General features: G+C 36.8%; 1 protein-coding gene across 1 annotated transcript in view; it reads left to right on the forward strand.

The window, feature by feature from the left end:
- LOC124171558 (protein bicaudal C homolog 1-B-like) overlaps window positions 1–19,419 on the forward strand; it is a 39,844-nt gene that overhangs the window by 2,892 nt on the left and 17,533 nt on the right. The window contains exons 2-7 of the mRNA XM_046550730.1: window positions 3,763–3,806; window positions 5,753–5,822; window positions 9,341–9,420; window positions 13,648–13,860; window positions 15,743–15,982; window positions 18,841–19,059. Of these exons, the coding sequence (XP_046406686.1) occupies window positions 3,763–3,806; window positions 5,753–5,822; window positions 9,341–9,420; window positions 13,648–13,860; window positions 15,743–15,982; window positions 18,841–19,059 (866 nt within the window). The remainder of the gene's footprint in view (window positions 1–3,762; window positions 3,807–5,752; window positions 5,823–9,340; window positions 9,421–13,647; window positions 13,861–15,742; window positions 15,983–18,840; window positions 19,060–19,419) is intronic.

A 19,419-nucleotide genomic window follows, 5' to 3' on the forward strand; every position in this document is an offset into this window, starting at 1 on the left:
ACAATGTGACAACGGTGCAAACGGTGCAAAATCTTTGGGATAATCAGGATTTCAGTATTAATAAAAAAAACAGGTTTCATAATACTCGATGTACTTTTTCATCATATTACATTTTAATATAAGTATTGTTATTTAAGGGAACCTTGTTTTCGGAAAACGTTTATCGTGAATGGTGTAAATTGCCCCAGCAACTATAAAGGCATTTTAAACTCACATCGTATGTTCCAGGAACACTTTGAAGCTTTCTGAAGTGGCAGGATTTGATTGTCTGCTGAAGAAAATTTAGCGTCGTCATCATCAATGAATAATGATTAGATATTGTCATTTCTGATGCCAAAGTCAGCATCTCTCATTCCGTAATTCCCTGATTGTTAGATATTTTTATATTATGCATTTCATCTCTTTCAATGAGGTCTTTCATAAATTTAGAGAATTAATTATTTCTGAAAAGATACCTGTTACTCAGCGAATGAATGAAATCCCTTACATTATGGGAATTCCATTTTTTTATATCTCCGCTGTACATCTAAAATTGTTTGTTAGGTACTTTTATCCCTCATATTTCCATTAAATATTACATTGTATTGATTTGATGTGGTATTTAGACTTTAAGGCTGTTATTATACCATGTACCAACTCGAACCTCCCTTGAAATAAGCGGATTCCTTGTGGAAATGCACCATGGGAGCATTGGCAAGAAGTATGAGAACTATGATGAGCGGGAGTGCAGTGGAAAAGTAGTATATATAAGGAGAAATGATGCATAAAAAGATCTAACTCGGAATTATTAGGATACCCTTACCCTGAGTGAGATCGAGTTTTTTAAATATTGCCAGAGTAAAAGAAGAAAACAATGATTACATGCCCAAGTTGTATACGAATACGAACATAATACTCCTCGGAGTTATTATAAAACTAAACGTTATGAAAGCGTTTTGGGAAAACTTATCCTCATCAAACGGTAATGGCATACTGTCAGAATATGATTTTCTCATTTTTTTTAAGCTAACAAATTTTCAAAGTGAAATTTCAGTGTTATTCTTACAAGATATTTTCATACTTCACATAGATATTCGTAGTTCTTTTGTTACTGTGACAATGAAAGCGGCGCGATTGTTGATGAAGTTTTTCAGATAGCTCTTTTCGTGGGGGTTTATTTCGTACGTGAGATTAGCAACATAATATTTTAGTCGGCGTGGAATAGTGTCATAGAGTACTATAAGAAGCTTTTAGCAGTGTCTGCGAGACTAGTCATCGCCCTGCGTGGTAATTGAAGTTCTATGCGGAAGGTACCTACTCTGTGTTAGGTACCTAAATAATAGATAATTGGATAGCGATAATGGCTCGATATTATGTTTGCCATGTTTACTTTAGTTGGAGATGGAGTTTTTGGGGTATTTTTGATTATTTCACTCCTATAGGCCGCTACACCCTCTACTTTATTTTTAGAGTTCTGTGGAGAGATTAAATATAGTCTCATATCATAAATGCTCATGCCTTCGAGTAAAGCAGATAAATTCAAGGTTAACCTTTTAATTTGTGGATAATGTCGGTGAGTCCTTCCAAGCGTGTGCATGGTGACTATGGGATATTTTCTGAATCCGATTGCCTGATGCAAATTCTCTTGCTTGATATGCAATTGCAAAAAATGCATAATATGCCATTCCTAAATTGGAAGATGTAATCCTTAGTGAAGTGATACTTATGCTATTGCGTGTGAATGTATAGGTTATCCAAAGAATAGATTAGAGCCTTAATCATCTGTCAAACAATATATGCATGTATTTACCAAATGGCTGCATTTCTATCATAAGTGAACCTTTCATCATATTACTTGAGGAGGAGAGGATCCAGGTCAATTGCCGCCCAGTCAAGATGGTGAAAGAATGTTTTCCGCTTGTTTGTGTTTTCAGCCTTATTTTTTATGACAAGCCTGATTCCAGGAACTGAGAAAGTGGATTCTGCAGTTACATATTAGAGATACTTAATGATTCAAACTCCTAAGCAGTGTTCAGTGTATTCATAAGTTTACTGTGTATTTTTAAATTACATGCCAAGTTCCTCTACGGTGTGAGGATTTTAAGAACATCTGAGTTATTTTTGCAGGAAATCTTAGTGTGGAAGTGAATGATTTTGCAGTATTGAAGGGTGCACTGTTCCTTAATGTAGTTTATCAGAATTCCCTGACCATCAATCAGAGTTGAGTACTTCAATATCTCACTCAATATGAGTTAAATCCACTATCTCCAGCCAATTTCATGTAGTTTCTGCCCAGAAGGAGATAAAGCCTGAAGGAGTCCACATCAATTTAGGTGTGTCATTATAGTATCTTCCTCAGAGCTTTTCCTTTGTGTGAATCTTTAACCAGTGTTTCATTGTTTGAAAAGTTAAAATAGGAAGATATATGTTGAGTGAAGGGAGATTATGAAATCTACTGTTCAATTCCATCAACATGTAATTTGTGTGAAGGTTTTAAATCCTACCTCCTCAGAGTTTGTAGGAAATGTGTACTACTGCCATGAATAAGTGAGTACATACCTAGAAATATTTCATAAGATAGGGTTGCTGTTGATGACAGTTGAAATTCTGATGTGCTCAGTAACCCTACCTTGTACCCATATCTGTGCTTTGTCTACTCCCATGTCCACTGTGCCCATACCTATGTTGGCCCCTGTGTAGTTACACTGTTTAAATTGTTCAGGATTCTATTTACTTTAATTTTTTTCTATATTACATTCCTTGCTGGCAATGATTTAGTGAACTGAACTTTGGTCTTCTAGAGTTTACCTTCATTCCATATTGCTCATACTGTTTGTGTAAGGCGTCAACCAGAGCATGCGAGCCTTTTGTTGGTTAACTACTCTATGCCTGATTATCAGCAAAATTTACATACATACCTAAACATAATTTATGCTACTTTAACGCCTCAGTATAACTCTTCAAGCTCATCAAACTCTGATGTTACCACTCTAAAAATTAAATAGCTAGGGTGACTGTTGATAGTCCTATTTAACACGTCATGCTTGCCCTTGCTGATAGTTCACTTCCCAGTAGATAGGGTGTTGTTGGTGCCCACTGCTCTCCTTGCATTCATATTCTGGATGATTTCTCAATTTCCACTCGTAAAATCTTATATAATCTCTGTCCCTTGCGTGCTTTCGATTGCTATTGCCTGTTTCTGCTTTAATTTTGAACATTTATGTATTTTTTTGTTTGCTATGAACCACTTCTTGTTCTTTTTACATTCATCCCATCCTTTGCCATAATTTTTAGCATTGTTATTTCCTTGAGGAGCTTTCCTGCTTACTATTACAACATATCCTTCGCATGCATTGCCTGTGTCCCTATATCTGTGTAGGATTTATGGTAGCTTTCTTTTGAAAATATGTGTTTGGTTTTTTACCTTTGAATACATAGTGCACCTGTGTGGGTATGTATGGGAAAAAAGCTACGCTATTGCCCAGCTTGCCCATATGGACTGACTAATTCTAATTGGTTCTTGTTTAGTAGCAGTCCTGTGTATGTAATTTTTTGTGTTAACAACGATGCTTTAAATGTACAATATTGATTGGCGGAAATGAAATCAATCATATCAATCAATCAAAATGCGGCAAATCAAACCTAAAAAAAAGTAATCCTTCATAAAGACAGAATTTGTTTGCTTAAAAGTTGAATGATTGAGAATCCTTTGAGGATCATCTGATCTGTGCTCTTATTTCCTTTTCATTGTGTTTACTCATTTTTTTCTGCTATAATTTTCAGGAGCTCTTGATTGTGCCAACTATGCTGATGACTTCTTCAATATTGTGAGTAAAATATTAACGTTGAAGCATGACGGATAAGTTTTTTATCATTATTAATACATATAATTATAGCAAATTTGCAAGCCAATCACAGTTTTATTAAACCTGCCTCTTATACCAGTTGTGATCCCATAGGTAATAGGGATAGGGGAATAAAAGTAATTGATGAATTGCATGAGAATTTGAGAATTTAAGAGTGTATATGTAATCATATTCACATGTCTTGAGATATAAAGATAAAATAGAATTGTGTTCATATATTCTTTAAAGGATATCTATCTAGATAAAGGAATCGAATTACACAGTCCAGCAGGTGAGAGTTGTCTGATGACACTTTAAAAGGAGGGACGGAGACAGGGACGCCGACTTACAAAAAAAATATTGGGGGGGCCCAAACCGGGGATCTTGCCCCGGGAAATTTTATAAGTAATGAGTTTTAAGTTTTTTAAGCATTTTATAAGAGTCATATGATCAACATTCGAACCCTGGTAACTCGAACCTCGATATATGAACACTCCGATGAAAATTGACGAGCCTGACACATTTTTCCTCACACCCATGACGAATTTTTGAGGGGCTCGGGCCCCCTCAAGCCCCATGAAGTCGGCGCCACTGGACGGAGAAGCCTGCACCGACATGGTTTGCAACCAATCACTGTCCCCCAAATGCACCTCACACCCTTGCCTAGTCATCCAAAGTTGTCACATGCATATGAAGCACTGAAACTAGCCTGAACCACCAAAACAAGCCCTTTCTGCGAATTGCCAAAACAAAGGATTCTACCTTTGGATCCCTCAAGCTCGTCGTCCCTTCTGGCTCCTTTCTTCACGGAACCCTTTTGTTTACATGTGATGTGGGTGTTTCCCTTTCTTACCTGGCAACCTTGCCCCCTACCCCTTTTAGCTGTCAATGGAAAACTCTCAGCGGCTGGACTGTAGTTGAAGGGGTTTGGACAATACGGTACTTAACCTCGCTTCAATGTAGTGAGCAAGAGTAAATATGACCACGTTTATTGGATGCTTACTGGATGCCAAGCGAGATGGATATGTCTTTCAATGTACCGCCAATCTCTTGCGGGAGGAAGTCCTTCTCGGTTGCTGTTCTGTGTTCATCGCTCTTGCTGTGCCTTCCTGGTGATAGGCTTTGTTCTTTGGTGGTATCGACTGAGACCTCAGGGCCCCAGGGCAACAACCTCTGCCAGGTGGCTGTCCTTGGTGGTGGCACTTGAAACTAAAACTCCACCACAGAAGTTAAGTATATTTGTGTTCAAATGTGATGAGAGCTCACTGTGGAAAAATCTTTTATCAATTTTGTTGCCTCAAAATTTCTAATTTACACGTTCGTAACCAAAACAAAAAATTTGGTAATAAAATTTAAAGCATAACTTGAAATAAAAAAATAATTAAATACATTAATATTTCACTTTTGGAAAAAGCTAAGGAAAGTGTGTTCTGGCACTGCTAATTTTGCCCTGAGGTCACTGCCAAAGGGTTAACTAATTTTTAAAATGGTGTTATGACCCAGTTTACAGCTGCTGTTGGGTCACCTAAGATCCTGAAATTCTCTGCTGCTCTTGTAGAGGGTTGCATTATTTTTCACTGTTTTGAATCATCAGTTCTTACTGGTCATGATGCTCACCATCTCAAATTTAGAAGGAAATTTGTTTATTTCACCCTATTATGAAGGAATGAAACTGTGATGTCTTTACTGCTATATTTAATGATTTTTAAACAGCTATTCAAAGTGTTGATCAAACAGCAATTATTCTTGACCATAGTTTCTGTGAGCATTTGTATTTCCAGAGAAAATGTTTCATCATGTTTTTCATCAACTCCAATAACAATTTTAGTTTGAGCTTAGAAATAAAGGATTGAAGAAAAAAAACAATATACCCTCAGAAATTCTAAATTGTTATTTTTATTTCCTAATTTACCTCTTTGTCCCCTCAGATCATGGATACAACAAAAACAGCAATTGATTGGCCCCGTCGTCTGAAAATTGGTGCCAAAACACGGAAAGGTAGTGTAATCTGAAAATGTCTCTGATAAAAATAATTTTAAGCCCAATTCATAATGTTGTAATTTTTTAAAGTTGGATTTGATATTTCTTGTTAAATAATGCTTATAATTTTATGTCACATTCAAATAGAATGCAATCTTAATGGTTTAGAATATAGAGCAAAGGATTCTCTATAAGCGAGTATCGCTGTACTCTTTATGACTCTTTGAATTTCAGTTTGCATTATGATTCTCAGTTTTTGGATAAGGGATGGGAAAGTTAATCATTTCAATGCTATTTGTTCAAAATAATTTAATATAATTTTTGAAGCAGTCTGTATGTATGTAGCAGTCAGGAGATGGTCATTCATTAGTTTTTTTTTAGTAAATGGCTTTTGTAGGTACTGTAAACTGTGGGTGAAGCATGCTATGTTTTACTACTAAAATGTAAATTCAGGGAATTAACAGTTCCTAAAGGAAACATGCTCTATCACGCGGATCACCATCGGTAAAAATACTTACAGGAAGTGAGTCAAAGAGGGAGCCTGATCACATCAACACTTCAGAAATAAAAGGCATAATCTGGTCATAAAAATAATACCTATTGAGGGTACTACTGTGTTGGTTTTTGTGTTTTCCTTGTCTTGTCTCCTACTTGCATAGAAACATAAATGCATATAAAAGTTAACAGCAAAGAGAGCCATTGACCTTTGACTTTTGCTCAGACCACCCATTTATTGAGACTATTGTTGCCTGGAACCTACGAATATCTCTTTGTTTCACCTTCCATTTTATTTTTATTAGCATCACTGCTTATGGTGTCCTGGGTGACAGAGCATTTAGATTTATATGTTATTTTCAAACATAATGAATATTCTGGTTATAACAGTGAGAGAGGTGAGGTTTTCTTTAATCACCTTAATTCCCATCAGCCTCTGACCATTGACGCAATATGCAGTTGAATCGATAAGTATGTATTTCAATAAATTGAGCCACACCAGTTTTGCTGCAGTTCTGAAGTGGAGTTAACATATTTTCTGTGGTTTGTGGGGTGAGAAATCTGGACAGAATTCACAGCTCCTATGACCTCATTGTATCATGTGAGGCAATCGAAGGATTTGGAGAAAGTTTAACTGTAATTTATTATATGAGATGAAATCAAGAACCAGAATTTTATTTACTCACAATCATAAATCAGCCAATCTGTTTAAGTGTACTATTAACACTGCATTCCCATCATGGTACAGAATGCTTATAAAATGTAGAAGAAATGAGTTGCTATATCCCTGCAAATGATGCTTCTGCCAATTTTGATACAATATTCTCTTGTCACACTCACCAACTGGTTCATTCAGTGGTTTGTTCTGGTGCAATGACTCGGGGATCTATGGCATGAAACCTGTCCTCCGGCTGAATCTGTCTCTGCGGAGTAACTGTTAATGTAACAAACTATGCATCTAAGAGCTCTTGAGATGCACCCCAGCAAGATGTCATGAGACGATTCCTAGGACGAGCAATTAAGTATTTGTAGAATCCATTAATGCATTGAATTACATTCTGATTTCCTTCATAACATTAAAACCACTGCTCTCACTCTTTTTACATTAAAAAATTACAAAAGTTCTGTATATTATTGAATCTAGACACCATGAATCAGAAAAAACTTCCAGCAAGTATGCTTCTGAATCAATTTTTCCTTTGAATGACTGGAATTTCTTTTATGTCTTTCAGTCCTATTGAATATGTCTTTTGCTCAATTTCTTGCTGTGAATGATAGAAAAAATAAAAAATGCTCTTGTCTCTTCACTTCATTTATCCCATTAATTTGTATCTCATCATCAGTGCATTTACTTGCTGTTTGTAATGGTATTTTTTTTCTTTATAGTAGCTAATTAAAGATTGTTTTTCTTACTGAAGTAGGCACCCGCTTGCTGTAGGTGCAGATACGAGCATAGGTTCCTCTCAATCTTTGTTTTCAATCTGTGATGAATAAATAAATATTTCTTCTTATATTTCTTTTCAACCCTTCCACTGCTGTGAATGTACTTTTTCTTTCTCCCTGCCATGCACTTTTTCTGAAGCACTTCAAAGGGTCCCTAATCCGGGACCCTTTCCTCAACGTGCTAACCCTCACTGGCCCCTCTCTTCAACCATCCCTCGCCAAAAGTGACTGCTCTGAATGCATTTTGAAAATTTATCAATCAATGCAATCATCAAAAAATCATTGTTTGCATTGCACTCCTGCCAATCAGGCAATCAAGTACGTCTTTGAACCATGATTCTGCGATGAGAAATAACGATTTTGTTAACTTTGCTGAAATGGCCAATATCCGGTGGGCCGCAGCCACGATTTTAGCAAAGTTAATAAAATGGTTATTTTTCATCGCAGAAACACGGTTCAAAGACGTACATACTTGATTGCTAGGAGTGCGATGCAAACAATCATTTTTTGATGATCGGATTGATTGGTTGATTTTCAAATTGCAGTCAGAGCGGTCACTTTTCGGGAGGGAAGCCCCCCCCCTCGGAGGGTCCAAGAGACGGGCCAGCAAGGGTGAGCTCAAGGAAAGGGTCCTGGATTTGCGACCCTAGGAGGGTGTACCACGCCCATCCTGGAAGTACCTGCTCCATGGCCCAATGAAACTCATTTTAACCTTTTGAGGCTTTTTACCATGTGAGGAGAAGGTTTACGGAGATAGAACAGCAGTGAAAGGGTTAATGAGTATTACATGACTAGCCTCCTCTCCTCTTTATTACTGCTGAAGCAGTAACTACAGGGACTCATTTTTTTATTGTTGGATTTCTTTTCCCTAACTCTGTCTTTTTGTTAGTTTGAATAGGATGTAAATAATGTGGAATATTATCGTGAATGCCAAAGAAAATTCATCATGGATTTGTGCATTTGTGTACTGAACTGTTGAGAATGAAATAATACTTCATGGAGTGGCAGTATTTTATTTTCTTTTATTTTTAATTACATTCTTTAGACTTTTGATTTTCTAATTATTTTTTAATTTCTCTTATCCATTAGGGGAAGAAATTCTGCTATATTAATTATGCACATTTTTGTCATTTAATAATCTGTTCTCAACCTTGTGCTCAAGGCTTTGGAAAGGATAATTATGTAAGAGTGGCTTATAGAAGGGGGAGAGGGAGGACAGCCACTCACCCCTGTAATTTCTGGAAAAGATGATAAAATGGTAACCTTTGATGTGGCTCTTCAAGGAAAGTCTTAGTCTATTTCACCAGCCTAACAAATAATTTTTAGAAAATGATGTGAGCCACTTGTCTACATGTATCAGACCTCAGATGCATTATCCCTAAATGGCGTTGCCTACCGCCAAGGTGCCTCTGATGATGAATGAATTGCCTCTCCTCCCAGAGCAACTGTTTTTATCCACTCCGCTTGTATCTATTTTTATTCTTATATTTGAGCATGTGCCATCGCTAGTCATAGTTTTTTCCCTTATTTTGCCAATTTATCTTTGCTTGTGGTGTTTCAATGTATTGCTGCTGTTAGAAGAAAATATTCCCTTTTAGATCCGTACGTCAGGATTAGTGGGAAACCCAGTGATGTGAAGCGGGCTAAAGAGAAAGTTCTTGCAGTATTGGATCCAAAGGTACATAATTAGAATTTTGGTGTTCACTATTAATATTTATCACTTATTTTCATTACACCTTGCCTAATTCTGAATATTTTTTGGAGAGCATTATGGGTTTGAAACGGTTACTAATAAATGTTGATTTATGTTCATATTTGATAAAAATAACTTTAAATGTCTCAAAATAAATAGACAATAATAAATAATAATGCCTTAATTCCATTTGTGATATTTGAATTACCATTGATAATTCTAATTTTGTGCAGATTTAGTTTAATTTCATTTTGCATGTCAGTGGTGGTCAAATCTTTTGTTCCATCTTCTATTTTTATTTGTTATTATGGTTCAGTTGTAGCTTGGGGTTTTGTTAAATATATTCTAATTGGGTGGTTGGCACATATATTTATATAGCATTAGATTATGATGTGTCATGAATCAACCACCATGATTCCATAACTTGAAATTCTCTTGAGTTTTCACTACTCCCTAAAGGCTGGATTTACTGTTCTTATGTACTGTGGCCTATTTGAGGAATTTCTGTTTAATCATACTAGCTCTATACTGCTTTGGCATGTGTGATTTTCTCATCTCATCATTAAATCAATTTGGCAAGCTCAGGGGTTTCTGTAGTATTTACAAAGCTAAGCTGCTTGCCATTAGGATAGCTCTAGCTGAAATTTAAGATTCATTAGAATTCATAGTAATCTGATCAGATTCTCAATTTTCTGCATTCTGTGTCTGATACATCTGTGTACTCATTTTCCCATCCTATCATGCAACTCCTATCTTCCTTCATGAAAGGGAATCAAAATATCTTTTGCATGAGTCCCTGGCCATATGTTTAGGAATGGAAAATACCAATGCAGGTGTGAAAGAAGCACTATGCTTGGCATAAGATACCACGACTTCAGAACCCCATGAGAAATTATGGGCTCCTCTATGGGAAACAATACTAAATCAGTGGAAGGATTAGTGGTTTATGTGGTGAATTATAAATTGTGTTTTTTAGAACTGATCTTATTAGTATGTTCCCTGTCTGTCAGGAGCAACTGTAAAGAATATGTCATCACCATGCAGCGTAGGATTGGGCACTGCATCCTGACCCACTTGAACCACTCGACTACCAAGAAATTTCCACCCTACTGTGATGAGTTACCATTACTTGGTGCCCTGGTGCAGCACTGGACTACTAATTAGACATTTCTTTGTTCCAATCTTGGTCATGTCTCCGATTCCTACTTTAAGCCTTTGCCACTTGATTATCTGCTTGTCCTGATGAAATGAAAGGTGAAATTTGTACCCTCATCCATCGAATCAGTGCTCTAGCCTTGATGCTAGCTAAAATTTCAGATATTTTTTTGTCTAGAAGAGGCCTCCTAATCTATTTTGTAGTTTCCATTTCCTCATGCATGATTCATGGGTTTGCTACTACCCACACAGCACACAGAAATCTCTAGAATGTCCGGTGAATGCCCACCAAGTCAACTGCAGACATCTGTAGACTGTCCGCTGCACGTCCGCATGTCAGTAATAAAGACTGCATGTTCTTTAGGTGCAGTGGCATAGCCAGGAATTTTGTTCGGGGGAGGGGGGTCCAGAACCAGGGGGGAAAATTTTTGAAAACAGGGTACTAAGCAATGGGTTTTTAACTAATTTTAACACTTTTCACTGTTCCTGTAATAATGGAGTAAATAAGTATGGCATGGTAGCAGGGCATTGTCTCTTGTAGATAAAGCGCTAATGCTTGACATACTTAAGGTCTCTAACGCAATAATAGAAAGCCAGTTACACTGTACTTAAGGATAAAAATCCTAGCCAATATAAGGCCCGTGGAGGATCACTCACTGCCAGCACCAGCTAAGCTAAATTCTGTGGCCATGTCATCACTGGCACCCTTCTCATAATTCACCAGTTGGCATCTGAGGCAGTATTTCCCCTATTATCTTCAAATATATGACCTGTTTAAGAAGAGTGGTAGCTTAGAACATAGTTGATGTAGCCAACATATCATATGACACATTGCAATATGAATGTCAAATATTTTGAAATTACATGTCCTACCATCTTATCAGCAAAAGGTTCATTTTTTAATTGCTCCTTCAACATCCTTAACTCAGCCTATGTGGATATGTTTAAAAATACTCAATAAGACAAAATTTTACTGTGGTTTAACTTCTCTCAGGATTGAAAACTCCATTTCTGAGAACCTTAAGAGCTCCGATTCAGGGCACGAAACATCTGCGGAAATGGAGCTTATAACCCTGTGGGAATATCGAGATAAATTAACCCGAATTATTCACCGGGAAAGCATCAAATCTTTTTAAAAATTGTTCTTGCCTTCTAAGAACAGTGGGTGCACCAATATTTGGTGGGCTTACCGATATTTGGCGGGCTTTGCAGAACAATAGTTGCTATTTATATATTGAGTCTTGATTACACTGTAACTTGAAAATTTTGTCTGTGAAAAAATGTTGCTAACTTGCGGACACTTTCATGTGATGATTTTTATGACTTTTGCTGTGAATCATCAAGACGTCCAGAATATTTGTATCAAATATCCCTCTTTACGACATTATGCTTCATTTGATCGTCATAAAACAAGCTCAATGTAAATTCTTTGCGTAAAAAAGGATAATTGATAAATTGAATTTGGAGTAAATTAGAAGAAAAATTTTCAAAGAAACTGTCCGCATTAACTTTGGTTCTAGCGACTACAAAACTTTCTGCGTGCTCAAATCTTTCGTGCCGATGGGACACTGATTGGAAGTACAAGATCGGACAATGTGAGGACAGATAGCAAGAATGGCAGTTGGTCAGCCTCTGGCTGTTCTGAAAATCTGCAGACAGTGAAAGGACGTGCTGGGTGACCTTTGGCCACATGTGTGATGTGTGGGTAGTAGCTGTGCTCGTTGTTACTATGACTAACTGCAATTAATATTAGACTGTGAGCATGAAAAAATTAATGTATCAATGTGTAGTTAATTCCTGAACAAACATTACTGAAGCCATTATATATTTTAACCATTTGGAAGATTTAAAAATATGGGTAGCTTAAGTATTCCTCAGTACTAAAAAAATCTCCTTAGTGCTAGGAGGCTCCTATTTGTGATATGTAAACTATTTTGTTGAATTTTTGTTTTAACACTATATTACCTACCTTAAACAGTTTTAGAGGTTCATTGTTTTGAGAGATAATTTTAACAATTAAGCTTTCAATAACCATTTGTATATTTGTGGATATTCTCTTCAGCTGCAGCCTAACCACTTCAATCCCTCTGAATTGCGATCCTCACCTGCTAATGACGACCAAGGTGTTTATCTTTTATCTTTGTCTTTATTCACTACCACTGAGTTTCTGTAACTTACTTCTAATGTTTCATTTTCTTAATCAGATTTTTAATGCCATGCTTAATGAATTTACGGTTTTATTTCTAGTAAGCTTACTAGTAGATAGTACAGCTTCTTTGAGCGATTAATTCATTTAATGAAGACTCGTGTGTGGAAATTTCATAGTCAGCTTTAGCAGGGCAAACAGCTAAAATTTTTCTGTACTAACATTAATCTGACTTCATTCTGCTATCAGGTGATGTCAGTATCACCACATCCTGTTCCTTACCCTAGCTTACCTAAGCAGAATTCAGGCTCACTTAGGATGACTGCCTGTAGCTACTGCCGGGTGAACACTGCTTTTTGAATTGTTCTGAGATTGCTTAAGCTGACTCAAAAATTTTCATAGGGTTGAAAGAAATTACTCAAAGATATTAATTATCCTCAAGGGCCACTTATAATAATCCTATATTTTCAATGGAATAAAAATTTGTGATATTTAACATTAAATTGTCTGTAAATGATAGATTAGCTCAGTATTAGATTATCTATTTAAATGATTAGTACTAAAACACATAAAACATGGTTCTTTTAGTTCATGGTTTACTTTTAGTAGTAGAGTTTTGAAAAAATCATAATTAATATGCAATTTTCCAAAAGCTTGAGGTGAGAGTTACAAAATCAAATTGCGAGTCATTTTAGCTAAATGTATGATGTGATCAATTGCATGGTGCAATTGTGGCCAATCTCCAAGGTGATGAGTTTGTTTTATCCCTTTAGTGAATTGGTCATAGGTAAAACTATAGCTTCTTATTTCTGGATGAATGAGATCACATTATTTGGATTCAAATCTCAACTATCAAATAATTCGCTTGCTATTCAGTAAGGGTATAATTTTTTCTGTCTCATTAATTTTAGGGGTCCCATACCATTATGAAGCTAGATATTTGCTACACAGACCACTCCCACATAATTGGAAAAGGAGGGCAAACAATCCAACGTGTTAAGGAGGAAACTGGATGCCATATTCATTTCCCAGATTCCAATCGCAGTAACATCAACGAGAAGAGCAACCAGGTGTCTATTGCAGGAGAGATTGAGGGAGTGGAGAAAGCACGCCAACAGCTTAGGGTGGGAAAATATTTTATTATGACCGTGCTCGGTACTTAATCTTCATTGATTAAATTATTTATGCAATATAATATATATATATGTATTTATGCAATCCTTAGATTGGTTTGACCGAGCTCTCCGTTCCTCCCTCCTATCTACTAGCCTTTTCATAGCGAAATTTCTTCTCTTTTACATACGTTATTGCCTGCCCTATGTAACCCTTGAGGCATTCCCTTGCCCTTCTTCCCTTCCACCTGTCCATCTACAATTGGTTTCATCGGGCCATAATGCCTCATAATGTGGCCAACTAAGTTGTCTTGACTATTTTTATGCAAATTTATTGTAAAAAAAATCCTTTGGACCGAGTATTGTATCACATAACTTTGGCTTTCCAGGCCACTGTGCTGACCATTACCCCATCAGGTTCTTTAATTCTCGTGGCAATTTTACTATTTTGTAAAGGCCTGCTAAATTATTGGTTCTTACTTCATAAGATAATTTCTTAGTCTGAAAAAATTAATTCATTTGAAGTAATCCCAGCAAATATTATCTTACTGAAGGTTATTCCAGTATTAATGTTTGGAAAGGAAATTGCTTAGCTTTTCTACAAAACAACAATGTTTTGTAGAAAAGCTAAGCAATTTCCTTTCCAAACATTAAATATGGAATTCTACAAAGTGAAGGCCTCAACAATTGAATTTATTCCAGTATTGTTGTGTTATTTTAGTACTTTTATGACTGAAGGAGCTGATGGGGATAGTCATTCAACTAATGATAAATTTATATTTAAGGAGTGTGAAACTGCATGTTTTCATTTAATATCTTGAAATTTATGGTACTTATTTCACCTAGGATACAAGCCATCTCCAAATATCTCTCTCTCCATCCATTTGAAAGTGATGGTGACACCTTTCTCATTGATTTCACTGTTTTTGTTTGTCATGTTAAAAAGGGTTTTGACTGATCAGTGTAGCCTTCACTACGTCACTGGTTCTCTCTCCCTCCCTGTTCATTCCTCCTTCCCCCTCTAGAATCTTTTTCCACATTATGTGAGAAACCTCCCAGACAGCACAGAATCCTCCATATCTAATTCGTATGCAGATAGTATCCATTGACGAAAAGCGACGGAGCGGTAGTCAATGGATACTATCTGCATACAAATTAGATACGGAGGATTCTGTGCTGTCTGGGTTGAGGCCTTGCCTTCAAGGATGGATCCTTTGGGAATTTATATTTATCTCTGTAATTTACATCCATTCCTCCGTTAGTTATTGAGCATGGCCTTTGTACCTTATCAGCCCTGTTGAACACCTGTGCCAGTTCCTTCCATACCCTTGGTAGAGGTCTATTGTTCAGTGTGAGTGTAGGTACGTAAAGGATACATTCATTATGATTACTGGGCTGATTGAATAAAAATGTATGTGAGATAGGTGAAAATGGTGTTACACACCATGGCAGAATCATGTATTCCACTGATGCCTGCATGAAAATTCTGATTGGTCCCAGAGGGAAGTATGTATTGCCTTAAAGTATTAGTTAGCCTCTGGAAGTATGCATCTGTTTGGCTTGCTTTAAAGTCTATCTGTGATTGACGATTTAATACAGTCATTCTTTTAAATTAAATGGGCATCAGTTTTTTACATTTGTCGGCTTGGACAGATATCTACTGTATCAATGAAACCATGGGAACAAACTAGGTTTGTTCATTTTCATTTATTGATGCTTTACTTGGGGAGTAAAATAGTGATTGGTATTGAATTAACTTGCTCGTTTTGATTGGGGCTTCTTTTTAATTTTTTGGTTGGAATAATCCTTCAGCCTGATGTCTTTTTTTTAATCTTTAGGATATATATGTAGTAGTATTTAATTTGAATCACTAATATCAAATGTTATTTTTCAGATGTTAACCCCAGTGAAATTTAGTTTCGAATTACCAGCTATGAGTCCAGTGAACATTGCACCTCATCCTGTATCTCAGATAATTGCAACGGTTCAGGAGAAGTATAATGTTCATATTATTTTGAAGAAAGGCCCCAGGCTTTTCTCGAATGTTATTCTGGTAAAAGGATCTGAAGCAGAACTATTAAAAACAGAGACGGCTACCAGAGTGCTTATGCAACATTTGTGTGATTCTTCTGAAGTAAGTGAATTTGATTTTTATTGGGGTGTATAATTAATATTATTTTGTCTCATCATTACTTGTCTTGAGAGGAAAATCATCTGGATCAGGAATCAAACCAATGACCTTTGCCTTTTGGAGCCACAGTACAACCTCAGTCCCATCCAGCTTGTAAAGGAAAGCATAGCTGTTTGTGGATCTTTGCTGTCTTTGCTGTAATCATGTCCAGCTGATTGTGTTCTCAGTGTTTCTTATTTTGTGAAAGTCATTGTTATTCTTGCGGCAGATCGAAAATGAAGTTCTGCCATATTCTGAAAATTTTACTGTTCCTATTTTACAGTAATATAGGATACATATATGATTAGTTAGTGGATGTTAAATGGAGAGGAAAATTGTTTGGATATGGTTTTTGATGCTTTAATATTGTGTTTATTGTGAAAAAGCATAATGGAAATCAGTGGTGAAGCCAGATATTCAAGCTTAGTCATTGCATGCATTGCGGGTGGCCGATTTCAAGGGTCCCTTTCTTCATGAAATTTATGTGCGTGGAAAAAACAAGTCTTCAAAATCATGAGGTCAGTATCGGGGGCCCCATGATCAAAGGTCCTGTGCAGCCTCAGGTAGCCAGGGCTATTTCAGCACCTTCCATTTTCTTAGGACCCTGCAAATACGTGAACTGTAAAATGAAAGAACATGAGAGACCCCTCCAGTGGTGTCTCTTCTCTACTTGTCAACTCTCTCAACTTTGAAATATTACTGTATTTATCTGAATATCGTTCCTCCTTTTTTTCCAAAAATGCCCGTGGTATAAGTAAAGGGGGACTATATTCAAAGGTATTTTTTAATTTTCCCTAAACTGAAGCCTCAACATTAGGGTGGGGACTATATTCAGATGGGGACTATATTTGGAGAAATACGGTATTAAGAAATATAGTGGACATGGCACCATCTCACTCACTTTAAGGTTTAGTTTTTCATTTCAACTCTATTGTTTTTATGTTTTAAATCTAGCACCCTGTTCCTCTCTGTTTTCCTCCTTGGGGTCCTTGGATAACCAATCTGCCCCTTTCACTTCGGGTACTTTTAAATGTAACGTTTGATTTAGACAAGCAAAAGTACCTCCTGTTTACAAACATCCACTCAGACATCAGGAAACTGACATACTAGATCAAGTTGTGCTATATATATAGTGGGATTCCCCCTTTGCCTTTCACAGTTTTTTAAATTTATACTGTTGTGAAAGATGAATGCTAAGTACTTAAGTGCCTACCATGTTCTCGATGACTTACGAGAATGTAGAAATAATGTTTGGATGCCAAAAGATGCCTTTTAAATGTTATTTAAGAAGGGTGAATTGTTATTGAATGAACTGATATTTTTCTGAAGAAGTAAGATGTATGTATTTAGTTCATTTTGATCATTATAAGCCATATGAGGCTATGCAGCATATGTATATGCAAGAGAAAATAAAATAAAAATGGACGTATAGGAGGATAAAACGAGAATTGCTCAAGAAATAATATTCATTACAGAGATATAGTGGAATTATTGCTCTCTTGGTGAAGGAACAAACCCTAGCCCTTTGATACCAGCTGATACAATGAGCTACAGTTGATTTTCAGGTTAAATGGTGATATAGAGGAAATTAAAACTCATGCCGAATCGTAGTCATGGCTGTCTTGTGTTAAGTTACTAGAAATTTTTCTGATAAGCAGGTATTTTTCCAAAGTAAGCTCGAAAATGGGTATCTCCTCCTACCAAATAACTTTAATAGGGTAGTTTCCTTCATCAAAGAAAACAAAAGGCAATAATTGCGATTCGTTACCCACCATTAGTGTATTCATAATATAAAAATTATTTCGTTTTATAAATGCCGGTGTAGACGAATGGCAACGGTCCATTTTTATCCTCATTTGAAAAGGGCCAGATTGGCGCCCATGCGATGCCACTCCACGTGACGTCACAGGGACCTAGTTTCTATAGGAGAAGATAGGAGTTATACGTCGTCTGAGGTTACCAATGCATGCATGAGGCGCAGAGCTCAGGGAAACATGTCTTAATAATCACTTATTAAAACTGGCTAAGGTCGGAAAGTTTTCCTCGTTTGATAAGGTATTAATAATCCTTATTTAAGCCAAGCGCTACCAGGCGGCAGGGCACTAGGCTACCCGCTGGCAGCCTGCGACGTATCAGCGCTAAGCCTCGCCTCAAGGTCACCTCACCGGGCGGAGGGGGAACCAGAAATACGACGTGCGGAGAGATTTCCCATCATTCCTACTATCGCGTCGCGTTTTCGCGCGCTTGAAAATGTTCACTTTTCATTTAATCGCGAAAAATAGATATTATCATTTAAAAATCTAAAAGCGTGAAATACGTACTCCAGGAGTAATAATCTTTCGATTAAGGCAATAAAAAAATAATAGGAAACCACCCTATTCAACACATGACATTTGATCCGCCCAAGAGGGGTGGATTTGGGGACTGCCTCTTTTCACCCCTGGGACGTTGACCAAGGGCCCATCAAAAGTTTGATAAAAAAGGTAGTCACATTACAAGGCCTTAGCACAGTGAAGTAGAGCGCGAGTATACTGGTGAGCTGCGGTGCAATATTACACAGGTCTGAATTGCCCTCGTGCTGCCATGCCTGTCTCTGTGCTGCCCGACTTATAAGCTCCGTATGATCGTATCTCAACCTTTTTATGTCACAAAACATTTGGAGTCTTGAAATCCCTTGTAATAATATTTTATGCTTGAATTGTTGAGAACAGATGTTTAGAGCTGTTCTTTTTTGCTAAGCCGGCTCTATAGAACTGTTAAGGAAAATGAGGAACCCCCATTTGGTGTCTGCCTCTTTAAAGTTTTGCTTATTTTTTTTCAAGGGGGAAGTTCCTGTTCAAATGACAATGGAAATATCTCCACACCATCATTCAATTGTAAGGGGTGTAAATAGTTGTAACCTCAAGGCAATAATGATGCAAACATCTACTGTAATTATTTTTCCGGATGCAGCTGACCCAAACCTGCCGCCTATCAAAAAAAGTACTGTGGCCATTAGTGGAAGCATCCACAATGTTTACCTCGCAAAGCAGAGACTAGTGGTAAGTGTTTCTTTAATAGTACCTTATTTCCTAGTAGATATCATTTACATTTCAGCTTCATTTTGTTTTGGTGTATGCACTGATATACATACATGTCTCCTTCTAATTTTGGACTGGGTTTTGGTACTGCCAAGGTCAATTGTTGGAATTTCTATCCACTCCCTGTAATTATTTGCTTAATAAATATAGCTTGGGTGGAATTTGGGAAGATATTAATGACTGTGCAAGAGAGTCATTTTAAAGTAGCGTCTTGAACTAGGCATTTTAAGGGGAAAAAAGTATCACATCTGTTGTATCAGACAAAAGAAACACGTCTTGACAAGTAATAGTACTAACCTGGAATACTTAAATGTATCAATT

Source organism: Ischnura elegans, chromosome X, assembly GCF_921293095.1.
Source record: "Ischnura elegans chromosome X, ioIscEleg1.1, whole genome shotgun sequence".
NCBI classification, from domain to species: Eukaryota; Metazoa; Arthropoda; class Insecta; order Odonata; family Coenagrionidae; genus Ischnura; species Ischnura elegans.